At 40.2% G+C, this 13,489-nt stretch overlaps 1 protein-coding gene across 3 annotated transcripts; it reads left to right on the top strand.

Annotated features, from left to right (window-relative positions):
- Nucleotides 1-10,521: 10,521 nt before the first annotated feature.
- Nucleotides 10,522-13,410, top strand: LOC125766674 (slit homolog 1 protein-like). 3 transcript variants are annotated; one of them, XM_049432905.1, is made up of 7 exons: nt 10,527-10,761; nt 10,913-11,110; nt 11,274-11,376; nt 11,448-11,681; nt 11,755-12,004; nt 12,078-12,584; nt 12,653-13,410. In XM_049432905.1, the coding sequence occupies exons 2-7, from the start codon at nt 10,920-10,922 to the stop codon at nt 13,189-13,191; spliced, it is 1,824 nt and encodes a 607-aa protein (XP_049288862.1). In that variant the 5' UTR covers nt 10,527-10,761; nt 10,913-10,919; the 3' UTR covers nt 13,192-13,410. The 3 variants fall into 3 exon arrangements, with proteins under 3 accessions (XP_049288863.1, XP_049288862.1, XP_049288861.1); XM_049432906.1 differs by having other exon boundaries at nt 10,522-11,110; nt 12,078-12,589; nt 12,653-12,775; XM_049432904.1 differs by having other exon boundaries at nt 10,527-11,110.
- Nucleotides 13,411-13,489: the final 79 nt, after the last annotated feature.

Here is a 13,489-nt window from a genome sequence, read left to right on the forward strand (position 1 = left end):
GTGAGGACGCACCGTAGAAGTTTATTAGCACCATTAGAATGTTGTTAGAAAATGTGTGTTCTCTCATAACATTCTTTTCTCCGACTGCCTTTTGGTGCTAATCAAATTGTGTGTATGAATCATTATAGGTATTTGTGTGTGTGTATGTGTGTTTGTTGAACAATTATTTTTAAACTAAGTTCAAATTGTTTAATTTCTTTGGTTGAATTATTTGAATTATGTAAAAACAATATTTACCATAGCGAATAGCGAATCTATGATATAAATGTAAGTCTTTATGCAAAATACCAAAGAACTGCCAAATTCTGAAAAAATCGCTAATGGCGAATCCATGTACATTGGATATCACGTAATGCGGAGATTTATTGTATAGCGTTATTCGAACTTTAATTACAACGCTACAAATTTCCCGTTGGCGATTTGGAAACCATTACGATCACTGCAGGAAATAATGAGAACCATCGATGAAGCGGCCACAAAACCCTTCCTTAGGCAACAGAATAACCTGCACTTTTGCCCTTTGTCCAACGAAGGTGTCGGATCGGATCGTATGATTTTCAGAATTTCTTATACTTCTCTTTGTTTTCGTATGCTTCTTCTTTTCACGTTTCACTTGATCGTACTGAGCGAAACAATAGCTGAATGGTGAAGTTATCATCAATTTGACACGGTTCCGCAATTTGCCCATGCTCAGCAGCTGCAAGAAACTCTTTCCTCAAAGGTGTACCCAGTGTTCATGCACGAAGCGTAAGGATGAGGCACAATGATGGGGTAGCTGAAGATCGACAATCAAAATTTCAAATTACGCCTTAATGTTCCATCGATCAAAAATTGCCCTGCACGCTCTGTCTCAGGACAATTCGTGCAGGCATGCATGCATTGCTGCATCTGGCGTGGGACGGTTAGCAGCATCGATTGAGGAAAGAAAAACAGTAGAAAAAATATAATTACAAACAAACCCGTCACGATTCATGTTAATCTGTTAAATTTATTCTCGTATCGACATTTAAATATTACTCGACTAGGTCAGACACGTTATATTTAAAAAAAATATTTTAACAGCGTTGGTAAATTAATGACTCCATTTTTGTATTAATTTGGGAGTATAAAACAAGTTAAAAATAAATAAGCACCATTTTCCTTTTTATTTTTTTTGGCCATCATGTGTCCCATTTCAATTTTTCAACCATCATGTCTCATTCAAGGGTTAACGCTTATAGCGTGATCGATACAACGGGTTTTTTTTCCTTCTTGTGTTTTTTGCGCCATCGGTCGTCATTTGCGGCAAGCTTTGAAGGTCCTGCTCTGTCGCGCTTAAACTGTAAGTGAAATCCCGTACGTGGGCACATTAGTTTGATGGTTGTAATTAATATAGCATCCTACGGTCGGCACATTAATCGAACAGCATCAACTCTATCTTCCTACGTCCCTTCAAAAGATTGCATTTTAATATGCACCCTCTTCTTGTTTCGCTGCTCCCTAAATTCATTGATCTGCGACTGTGCAGAGGAACCGACAAAGCATCCGTTTTGCAGATTAAACTTTTTTTTGCGGACAGTAGCACAGTAGCAGCCACTTCGACCACTCTGAAACGTGCGACCATTTGTCCGGCGGTCGACGATAAGTTGTTCAAAGAAAACATTAATGTACAGCCAAAATGGTATTGTGATGTACGGTGTAGATACTTTAATTCTACGTTAAAGCAATACGGAGGAAAACTAATATAAATTAAACAAATTTTATGAATATACAAAAACCAACGTTGAGAGGTTTCTACAAGGAGCATGTATGTTAGACAAAATTGTTATATAAGGAGTACAGTTCAAAAAGATAGATTTATCGATGTTCTGTAATGTACAGACGGATGCACAATAAAAAACTAAAGGTACATTCTACACCTGAATTGCACATCAACTAGTAGACTAGTGTTCCAGTCCGCCAATATGGAATGGTCGTTCTTTATGATTAAAATAAACTTTCCCAGTCATAATGAAGACATCAAAGCATGAGTCCGTACTACTGGTCCTACCTTCAGCTCCTCACTATATGCAGTACAAAAGCCAAAGTTACTTTTTGCCAAAGCAGTATACTGTTCTATTATTAAAAACGGCCAAGTAAAACAAACAGTTAAAACTGTCCATTTGATGCATTTCTGCAAAGGAACAAACAGAAACCTTTGACGATTCTGTCGACAGAACGGTTTGACGATCTACCAGCTCATGCATTCCATGACTGACTTGCTAGACTGGTTATTTGGACTTAGATATTTACTATGTATCGGAATTCTTAATTATCATCATGAAGGAACGATCTGGAAAGTAGGTGATTCCGGTTCTGTCACGTGTAGACCGACACCGCAAATTAATGTTATTTCAACAATTTATGCGGTACCAATGATAGAATAATATGAACAATTTCAAAAACTTGTAATACTCCTCAATGTTTTGCTCTACATTCATCCACTCTGTTATTATGTGTATTTGCTAAATAAAACAATTGAGGAAAAAAGAATTTCATGTAGCTACTATGAACTTTATCCGGCATAATTTCATCCGGCGTACCAACCCGTGTTGCGTTGTCGCATTTGGTTAGTGGACATTTTAATTAGCTCACAATTGCAAAGCTGTAACAGCTTTCATGTCCCTCTACATGCATCAGCCTGAAGATTGCTCTACGTCATCAACCTACCATATCTAAGGCACACAATCGGCGCCGCACGATCTAAGAAGATCGTCAAGATGAATCTCACCGGTAGAATGTTACGTGTCAACTGAACTGAATGCTACTTCTGGTTACGACGAGGCTCCAACCAGTGTGACCTGGTCCGAATCCACGAATCCTTTCTCATCTGTTCCTTCTGTTTGAACGTTGACTAAGCTTTTGAGTTTATCTTCGTGGTTGTGCGGCTTATTCGACGTGTGTCGAGCAGATCGAAAAATAGCCGGAACGGAAAGGTGAGAAAAAAATAAAATCGTCAAGAAGGGGAGAGACCAGCGCCATCGTTCGAGGCGGTTAAAGATCAAAGCACAGCTGAAGCTTTACCACAATCGAAATAGAAGAACTATGGCCTGCGGTAAGGTTTTCATTTGGCTGAAGCTAACCACAGTTTGCAAAGATAGTAGATTTAAATCTTTAAAAAAAAAAAAGTTAAATAATAAAATTACGTTTTAGAGCAATCAGCAACTGTTGTGCAATAACATAACATAAAAAAAAAGGTAAAAAAAAGTTTCCCTAAAACCTGAAAACCTGAACAAAAAAACCTTTATATGTTTAATGAACTACATTTTACAACATTTTATAAAAAAAACGTAATAATATTTCAGCATCGTTCCTTTCTTCGTTCCACAAAAAGAAATAAATAAATTTTGTCCATAAGGAATCACTTTACGCTAGCAGAAAGCAAAATCGGCGGCCCCTGTGAGCAAGGTCTTATAAAAACCTCCACAACCTAACATTTGCCGTTCAAGGGCGTGTATAATTTTTCAACCCATTGCATCCCGCTGGATCGCTGTGGAGAACAGGACACATAAACGCAGCACCATCTCTGACAGCAGCAGCAGCAGCAACAGCCCTCAAACACGGGTACGCGTGTTGGCGCTGATGCCTTGACTCATTTTACGATTTTTCTTCTTCTTGCTTTAGCTAACTTTTTATCTCGGTTCAGCCGTTAGCCATTTCCTTGGAGCCTTAGATGCGTTGCCTTCTTCTTTTTTTCTTCTTACCTTTCCATAAACTTGCAAGATTGAACCGATCCCCCTTTAATGGTACGTCAGCGTCCTGCTTTTTTTTCTGCTCTTATGCCAGTACCTTTACATCCATTTACTTTCCAGTGTCTGGCGTTAACGAAACAATGGCGAGGTATCCAAAGCAGAGAAGCGAAACCGGCGGAAGTAGCAAATGGGTTCCCGATAGCAAAAGGATTACCGCGCGGCCGAACAAGATCCGCTGCCGCCCTGGAGGCGGCATCAATTAAATGGCGGCTTCATTATGCGCCTCAAGACAGAGCCAGGGTCTTTGCTGGGAACGGTGGGACGGTTTATAAGTCTTCACCAACTGGATGGCAAATGGTGATCGAGACTACGGTACGATGCAAGAAAAGCAGCACTCGAGAAGCTTTGTTAAATTTGTTTCTGTTCCTTTCCTGTTTTTCGGAAAGCACACGTGCGCTCCTGTGATGTACTTGATTTGAGATTTTTTTCGGATTTTTTCGGGATTTCTTGGATTATACACAGATTATACACATTCTGAAATTGGGCAGATCCAAGATTTATGCGAATAAGTCAATCAGTACAAATGTGTAATAACAACGGGATGTAAAATGCACTAGAAATTCTTGAAAACAATAGTGAAGAGTTTGGAAAAAGTAATTCACAAACATAGAATTAAGTTTAACATTAAACAAAACTCTCAGTTCATGGACATGTGGTAATTCAAAGCAATTTTATGCCGCGCGTATTTATCTCGCAAACTAGCTATGGCTGTTACAGGGACCCTTCTCGAAACGAATTGCTGATTGCAAGAGATCATAAGCCATCTCAAGAATCTAGCAATCGATGGTCTACTTCGGATTGCACAAAGCATACATACATACGTGTAACATGTTCAGACAAATGGAGTTCTTGCGGTATTTCACATTAATGTCGTCACGTGTCTAACAGGTACGGGATACCATAAAAAAAGTTCTTACTTCCTGCCTACACCATCGATCGAATGTCTTACCATACAGCCCAATGCATCGGATCGGTCAAATGAAATGAATCAAACGGAGAGCATCCCAGCTCGTTACATGCGTTCCAAAATATCTCCAAGAAGGGGACCGCTTGGATTGCTGCTAGCGCCAAACTCATCAATATAACGCTAATAACACCACCGATAATAAAAATCGCACTTTGCCACGATGGGTCTTGTCAGGTTGCAGCGACCAGTTGAAGCGTAGTACATGCTGCATGCCGTATTTCCCTGCTGTCGGCGAACTAACTCCCCGAAAGTGGTCTCCCACTATCATCATTCGTCGCCCGATCTTTTTGTAACTCGAACTTCTTCGTGCGGCCATGAAAGTGTGATTTTGCCGTGGTTGCGTTTCTTGCACGGATCGCGGTACTTTGCCCGTGTGTTGCTTTACCGAAGCCGCTAGTTTATGTTTCCTTTTCCAAATTCCTCTGCGCATCGTTCGTGGCCATTATCTTTTTTTTTGGTGGGGGTAACGCCATACGGTGGCTTTCGGAGGTGTAAAATTTAACATTTCCGCGGCATTCCATCCGATCGTCTCTTCCTGCCAGATCGGGTCCTGTGTATTCCGCTTCATCGCCCATCGCACAAAGCGTAGCCCCTGCATTCATCCACACCGGCCCTGCCGGGAACCCGTTCCAAGACCTGGCGGCCACGGCTGAGAATAAAAGGAAGCGCTGCGGCCCTGCTTGACAGGTATGAATTATTTTAACACCTTCGTCTCCACTGCCTTCACGTGTGCGTCGTCTTTTATCGGAACCGGCAAAGGAGACTTCACCGAAAATTAGTCTTATGTTCTTTTGTTTTCGTTTTCACAACCATTTTCGAAGATTCACGATTTTTTACATACCCTTTCTTAAACTGTAGATTATTATTACAATTTTTTGGTGTGCATCCGATCAGCGTTCGACTCTGGCCGAGCGCTTTAGGCAGGTAACGTTTGTGAGCCGAGCTGGAACTCGTTGGCCGCACGAAAATGATACATTAATTTATGTTTTTTCGATAGGCCATGCGAAGCACATACTCTACATTGCTTACGAGCGGAGTTCATTCCTTTAGCCTGTGGCTTTTTAGTTCGGTTTTGAATATTTTATGATTGTTATGTAAATTGCAACATTGCTCAAGACGGTTGTTTGTCTGCAGAGTGTCCATTGTTTCTTTGGAAACTCGTACCATTGAAACAGACTGAGGAAATAAAAAAAACTGTCTGCCATTTTGGCTTAATACGAGCTCTAACATGATTTGTTTCGCTTTGCCCTTTTGAAATATTGAAACAGAGTAAGGAAAATATTATTTTAAAGGACCGCTTAACACCGACAAATAGTTTTTTTTAATGTCAAGTGCATTATTATCTAAAACAGGAAATTCGGAGGGAAAAACGGAGGGACATAACTGGAACATGACATACATCAACTACATCAACTACTGAAGTATGTAATGACTGAAAGTATGATGTAGTGAAAAGAAATGTTTTGAATATAATTTTAGCATCATCTACCCCATGTGCAACAAGGGAAAATAAATTACAATGTAGCAATTACAAAAATATTACAGAAATATCACCTACAACATATTTTCTCCAATTATACAAGATCGACTTATCCCATTCGTAGAAGAAATAGTTGGAAGCTGTCAGAGAGGATTCCGAAACGGTTAAATCAACCACTGATCAGATCTTCACGATGGGGAGATCTTGGAGAAGATGGCAGATCTACAGTTCTACTCTTTATATTTCTTAGAATGAGCACTTGTGGAATTCTGGCAAAGCATACCAGACTAGCGATCGAGTGGGCCATCTGCGACTGAACGGCGGAAGCTTGGGGGATTATCTTCTACAAGTTCATCCAGAACCTGTTATAAGCTGATGACATATAACGACAAGCTCTTCGAACTTTATGACTTTGAACTCACTATCGTATAGCGAATTAAACCCACAAGGCTCTGGATTTCCTGGTCATGTTTTTTGAATAACATTGGGTGACCCAGTCAGTGAAGTCCTTTTAAGTCATCCAGTTGGACAGAGAATGCTTGGTAGGCCCAAACTGATATGAAGTGATGGCGTTGACACATCCGCCAGAAATACCGGGATAGTGAATTAGTAGACGATGACGCTCAATCGAGAGCAGTTTAGAGGTCTTCTCTACCACGTCAAAACTGCGCAGCCAGATATCAAAAGCGATTTTTAGGTACTAAAACAGAATTAGGTGATGATCGTTCACTAATCCTTCTAATAATGACAAATTATAAATTGTGTTGAAGAAGAAGAAGATCATAAAGAAGATCCTACAAGCGTATTGCAATTAATGTTGCATATCTATAACTAAATAAAGTACCCAGAGTTGATAGAACAATTTTTCTACGACTGCATGATAAAGAATTTCAATTCATCCCCATAGGAAATATTTGCATTTGATTCAACGATACTTCTGTCCTAAGAAAGACGAGAAATGGAAACTTATATCTTCTGTCCCATGAATACATCACCCAGAGCGAACGAGATCGAAATGGAGCTGAGAATGGTCTCCGCCTTTGCGAAGATAGCAACTTCGGTTGAAATCTTAATTAAAGGGTTCCGGCATGGAGCTTGCAGTGTGCACCAACAGCAGGACATAAGATTGTGGGCAATGGCTTGCGTACGAGCGTGTGTTAGTGTGCCTGCAAAGGGGTGAGAATTATTATGGTTTCGGTCGGTATATTGTTCTTTGTAATTATGCTCGATTCTGACGGAATGGTCAAGCCGCAGGCAACACAAGCTACCCGTCATGCCGGTAAACCGGTTGGAAAAGAGACCGCCCAAAGGACCGTAAGTTTTCCGAGACGTATTTAAGCAGACATGAACGAAAGGATTGTTTTTGGTGGAAAGTAAAATCTGAATCGTATATCAGTGGTTTACTAGAAATTTTCTTCTTACAACCAAGTTGCGCCAGTTTCTCACTGATGCAGAATTTTCATGCGTGAATTGTAAAATGGATAAGAACTAACTTTTAACCGCCCTTTTCTACACTTACCCTATGGAACCATACCTAGGTATGTCGTTTTTGCACGACATGTTTTTGCAACAAAAAAACACACACGCACATTTCGGTTTGCATTTCTACATTCGAATAACGCCATGGGCAAATGGAGTAGGGAACCTTCCGTGCCGGGTTTGCTGTGTACTCCCTGCCTTTTGTCGTGTCCAACCGTACCTCACCAATGAAATAAATGAGTCTCGAGTGCCTTTGAAGTTTACCGCCACATATGGAGCGATTTGTTGGTTTCGGTCGGCGTGAAAGCTGTTTCGTAGCGTTGAGTTAGAGAGATGAATTCAATAGAGGGGTCCGGCCGTTAGGTAGACTAAACTATAACATGGGATAGTTCTTATCGGACAACAATGGAAGTCCTTTTGTGGACGTTCTTTACTTAATAATTGGAGACTGCACTTATTTAACATTGTACATTATTTACCATACAGCATTGAAACACCCAAATAAAAAAATAAAGGACAATTATATTACACAAGCAAAGAATACAAACATTTACTATATTGCTAATTATCATGCACTGACATTCGTTCCAATTTTCATTAATTTCTTTTCCCATTCCCATCAAAACGGCCAGACCGTATCTCTAGATGGTCATTAAGTTAAAAATTATTAAATCACCATATTACCACATGCCTTCCCAATCTTCGAAACTGAGCGAAACACACGCATTCAAACACACGAGGTACAATTAACGTTTGCAGCAAAAAGGCACCAGTTGGTGTAGTTCCACAACAAACCTACCCCATTCTTGTTTTTGTCTCTCACCAATGCAAACCCATCGCGTCTAGTTCCCAGCGCACATGCATGGCCACACCATGTGTCACGCGAAACCAAAGTCAGGGCCTCCAGAGCATCGAACCATCTGACCGGCCGGCCGTTACCAACGGCACTGTACGGCGGCTTCGGATTTCGCGGTCTTGCCCTTTGATGTTTTCCGCCATCGAAACACGTTTGCAAATGGTCGTGCGGACGAAGCCGGATCGACCCACGGCACGGTGTATCCCGGTGGTATTATGCTGGTCGAGCTTTAAGTCGGTAAGGCCACCTCGTACAGTATAATGCGATGCCCGTGCCCTGTTTCTCTGCTTAATAGTTAAGGTTGTTTTGTGTGCTGAAGAAGCCGTGTTTATTATTTTTTTTGTGTGGGCCGGATCGATCACACGGGATGCATGATTTTAATGATTGCTTCATTTATTCTTTCGCATATAAATGGTTTTGAAATTTAAAAGCTTATTTGCACGTTGGATCGAAATGGTTTTCAAATATCTTGCTTAACTTGATGGACAAAATTTGATAAAATTGATTACATTTTCATAATTATGTGTTACAATTGTATCGATGCAGTTGAAGTTGTTAAACATAACAGTTTTTTTATCGATGTTTTGAACTAAACCCCACTTTTATTACGAAATTTAAAAAAAAAACACCTGCAAATGATCTCTATTGTATGTAATTTTACTTATTGCTTGCACATTCATTTACCAAGCAATAGTGAAACCCTTAGAAATATCCAGGTTTCTGATTATAAATACATATCTTTTCTCAAAAATGTGATCAAACCCTTCAGTTATGTTCCTGTACTTTAAGCTCTTCTTCTTCTACTTTTTGGCGTAACTACCTCCAAGGTAATGTCGGTAATATCCAATTAATTAAATCTGCCTTTCCGGCACACGCATCAAAACCATTACTGCACCCAAATCTCACCTGAAAATACTTTGGAGACTGAACCGAGTGAAGACAACCCATCAATCCTTCCGCACATACGAGGCCAAAATATGAATTTGAACACTTTCCTCTAAAAAGCTTCGAAGGGGGTTTCGTATGCTTTAGATCGAGTCCATATGTCACAGACGTATGTAAGTTTTAGGAACATAAATGATTTTAATGTTCGCAGATGGAACCGCCATGCCAGATGTTTGAAAGGGGAGAAGATTAGCAAGACGATTAGCATTGCGATTAGCAACGTATCTCAACATGATTGTTGTTGTCGGTCCTGCCTTTTGACTCAAATGTTAAATTCTGGAAGACACAAAAAACCTTGAAGATATATAAAATACGTTGAAATGCTAAGTCAATTAATTTATTTTTAGCACGTCAAGATCAATAAATGATAAATGTTAATCTTGTGTAATTTTTTCATGTGGATGAATACACTAACACAATGTATTTTCTGTATGTATTACTGTATTTTCCTTGTATAAAAGATCCAAAAAATAAGAAGTATTTTATATGTGGAGGTTTCTACATTCGGGGGATATACATTCTTTACCTCAGATTAACCGATTCGAGAATGATCAGTGCCTACGATATGGGTCTGTAGTTTCTCGTGAATTATTCAGACGTATCCTATTTACATACTTACTTAAGAAAAAAAATAAGAAGTTGCGTGCATCAATAAACTGACACATGTGTAATATGCACACTGCATCGATCATCAAGTTCTTATCAACAAAAGATGATGTGCATACACGTGTTCCCAACACAATGAGACATGAATCAGCAGCTTCAATGACAAACGTGCACCATGGTTGCTTTACCCAGGGCACCTGTGCCTACGTAAGGGATGCATTTTTTTTATTTACCCAAAAGCAGCCTTACAGAGAATCACCCACGCACATAGGAAAAGCTTGTCAGATGCGTGAAGTGACGTTAGAAACTGCTTACCAGTGTTCGTTATCACACCAAATTGTACGAGTGTTTGTTTCCTAACATCCACAACACATTTTCAACGATTACAGGCCTGACAGAGGTTACTCATATAGAACAGCTCTAGAGCTTATCTTATCAACAGGTACAACATCAACCGCACACGATAACAGTGCCTTCAATGAGGACAGAACGACGATCAACGAAATCAGGCTCAGTGCGTATCTTCTCTTCCGCTCCAGTAGACGGATAGTTTTTAAAAGTGCGAGCTGCTTTGTACACACAACTGATCTTGTGAAAAAAATGTGACAAGTGGCAAAAACGATGTAGCGAAACGTGCGTGATCGCAAACCTGCAAATTGTACGCATAAAAAAAGTTGGATCACAAACGAAACGATATATCCGGAACGTATTAACGGATTGCACTACCTCCTTTTCACTCTCTCTCTCTCTCACGCTAAAACTTTCCCTTACTGCTCTCTTCACCTGTGTCAACCTCGTGACTCGCACAGGTGCATAATGGCAAAAATTAGTTACAATTCGAATATGTTCTGTACTACAGTAACCATACTGCTGGTTGCAATGCGGCTTTCAGCTTTAGCTTTAGCAAGCAGTGTTAGTACAGGTGAAAGCAGTGGAAGTGGCAGCAAATTCTGCCCTAAGATATGTACCTGTGATGTGATCGAAAATTTGAAAAGAGCCGATTGTAGGTATGCGTCACAAAACAGGTTTTAATTCTATCAGCATTGCTTTTATTCCTTTCAGCCACCCGGTTAGTCAACCGTCTTATCTTTGTTTTCTGATTAAGCGACAGCAATGTATTGCTACCTCTCCAATACATTACATTTATTTTATTCTCTCTATCTCTGCTAGCAATGAAAAGCTTATCAACACTTACACCGATGTGCCGTACGATGTGGAAATTCTTGATCTAAGCATCAACATTATATCTTCAATAGAAAATGATAACTTCATGGTAGGTAACGATATTATATGTAATCTACCCGACCGACGCTCGGATTAAATGCATTTATCATTTTGTTACAGCACTATGATAATCTGGTGAAGCTGTTCCTTTCGGAAAATTCAATCCAAACGATTTCTCTGGATGCCTTTGTGAACCAGCGCCGCCTGACGACACTGGATCTATCGTACAACCGGCTGGAACACCTCAATGAGCAACTGTTCGAGCGTAATCTACAGTTGGTAGATTTAAACCTTTCCGGCAACAATTTCATGATGCTGCCAGATATGCCTTTCCTCAAAAGCTACTCTATAATGGTTGGTTAACAATTATTTACCTGTCGGTTTAAGTCGTTCTTACACTAACGATAAAATTTGAATTTATTTTCAGTATCTTCATCTCTCCAACTGTCGCATACCGCACATTTTCGACACTATGTTCATTGATCTACCGAATTTGAAGTCGTTAGATCTCTCCAAGAATATAATGAACAGTTTGGCTACGGTGCCTTTCGCGCATCTGCGTAAACTAGCCGCAATCAACTTAATCGATAACCGGTGGAATTGTAAAACGGAAGACGTGCGAAATACGGTCAGATGGATAAAAGCGAGAGTACCTCTTATCACAGTGGATAGTTGCTGTAAGATTATGACTCACAAGGTTATCTTAACTTTCAGTTGATCTTTAAACCATCTCACACTTTGCTATTGCAGTGCTCTCGGATCTCAATTATCAGGGTAACCGGTTTGAACGAATCATGGAAGATCCTGCACTGAATGATAAAAAACTTAATCGACAAGATGTGGCGATTGATCAAGTATGGGGCCCAGCCAGTACGCAACAGTATAGAGCTGGTGAAGATTCTTGGCCTGCTTTTATGAACATAACATGCTCTTACATCGATCTGGAAGATGATCCTTCGAAAGAATCTTGCCTACATTTTGCCGAATGCCAACGAAAGTACAGGGAATTATACTACGCACATAAAGTGCTGCTCTCTCGTAAAGAACCCCGGCACAGTGGGTATTTCCGCACAGGAGTATTCATTGGTGGCGTACTGGTGGGTCTAATGTTTGGCTCATTTCTAACGTACACTATCTGTTGGGCGGTTCGAAGTTGCAGGAATCGATCACTACACAAGAAAGCTAATTATGCACCGGACCAAAGACGCTTGCAGCGTGAGCTGCGAAGAGAAATTCGTGGACGAAATCAGTTCGAACGTAATGTCCGATCAAAACGATCTTTGCGCTATGCTTTGTAATAATTGTTTTTTGCTTTACCATTTTAGACACCCGTTTAAATGAGTCACCGGTTTTTACGCGAAGTGACCGTTTTCCCGGGACTGCACGAGCATCTGCACCACAGAATGACGAAATTTATCGAAACCATGAGCACACGAGACAGTTTTTAGTGAACCTGTTCTCGAAACGACAACCTCGATACGTACGCAGCAATTCACAGCTGGCAAACATCAACAACCGATACATTCCACCAACTCAAACACGTGATGAATTGCGGGAAGTGTCCAATGTGGTACCACGTGCTGTTTCCGACAGTGGGCAGCTGTGGGAACATCGAAACGACTCCTCCAACAACCACGAACAAGAAAGTATGCTTATGAATAGACCTAATGACGCTATTCCATTAAGCAACGATCTGCAACCAACATGGATAAGCATTCGACCGAACGGAAATGGGACGCTTCCGCGTAGCCCTCGAGCAGGAAAGGATGCAACGACGTCAGGCGAAAGCCCACCGCCTCCGTATGTCGAATGTACTTTAGACACGGAACCAAAGCAAGAAACAGTTAATATGTATTATAACTAGTTAGGAAATTGTTTAGCTACATGGCCGTTACTAATGACACGTTGATAATATTTAAAAGCGAGATTAATGAAATTACTCAATTAATGTGAATAGGATTTGATCAACCTGAAAAATATGAAATGATTGAGAAGAATACCGTAATTGTTTCGCAACTAGAATTTGACATATGTTTATTGAAATAAAGGTCCAACGATAATTGACTAGATTAATTCAGCAAAAGGCGGTTTGCACTATCTTTCAGAATTTTAAGACTGCTTGTTTTTTTTTTTCTAAAACATACAAATTATCTTTAACAACC

The sequence above is a fragment of the Anopheles funestus genome, chromosome 2RL (assembly GCF_943734845.2).
Source record: "Anopheles funestus chromosome 2RL, idAnoFuneDA-416_04, whole genome shotgun sequence".
NCBI lineage: Eukaryota > Metazoa > Arthropoda > Insecta > Diptera > Culicidae > Anopheles > Anopheles funestus.

Bases quoted from the DNA above. Each gene is read 5' to 3' on its own strand.
- LOC125766674 (XM_049432904.1), top strand. From the start codon at position 10,920: ATGGCAAAAATTAGTTACAATTCGAATATGTTCTGTACTACAGTAACC. The intron at 11,377-11,447 runs GTAGGTAACGAT...ATTTTGTTACAG, and splicing joins TAGAAAATGATAACTTCATG to CACTATGATAATCTGGTGAA. The intron at 12,005-12,077 runs GTAAGATTATGA...TTGCTATTGCAG, and splicing joins TATCACAGTGGATAGTTGCT to TGCTCTCGGATCTCAATTAT.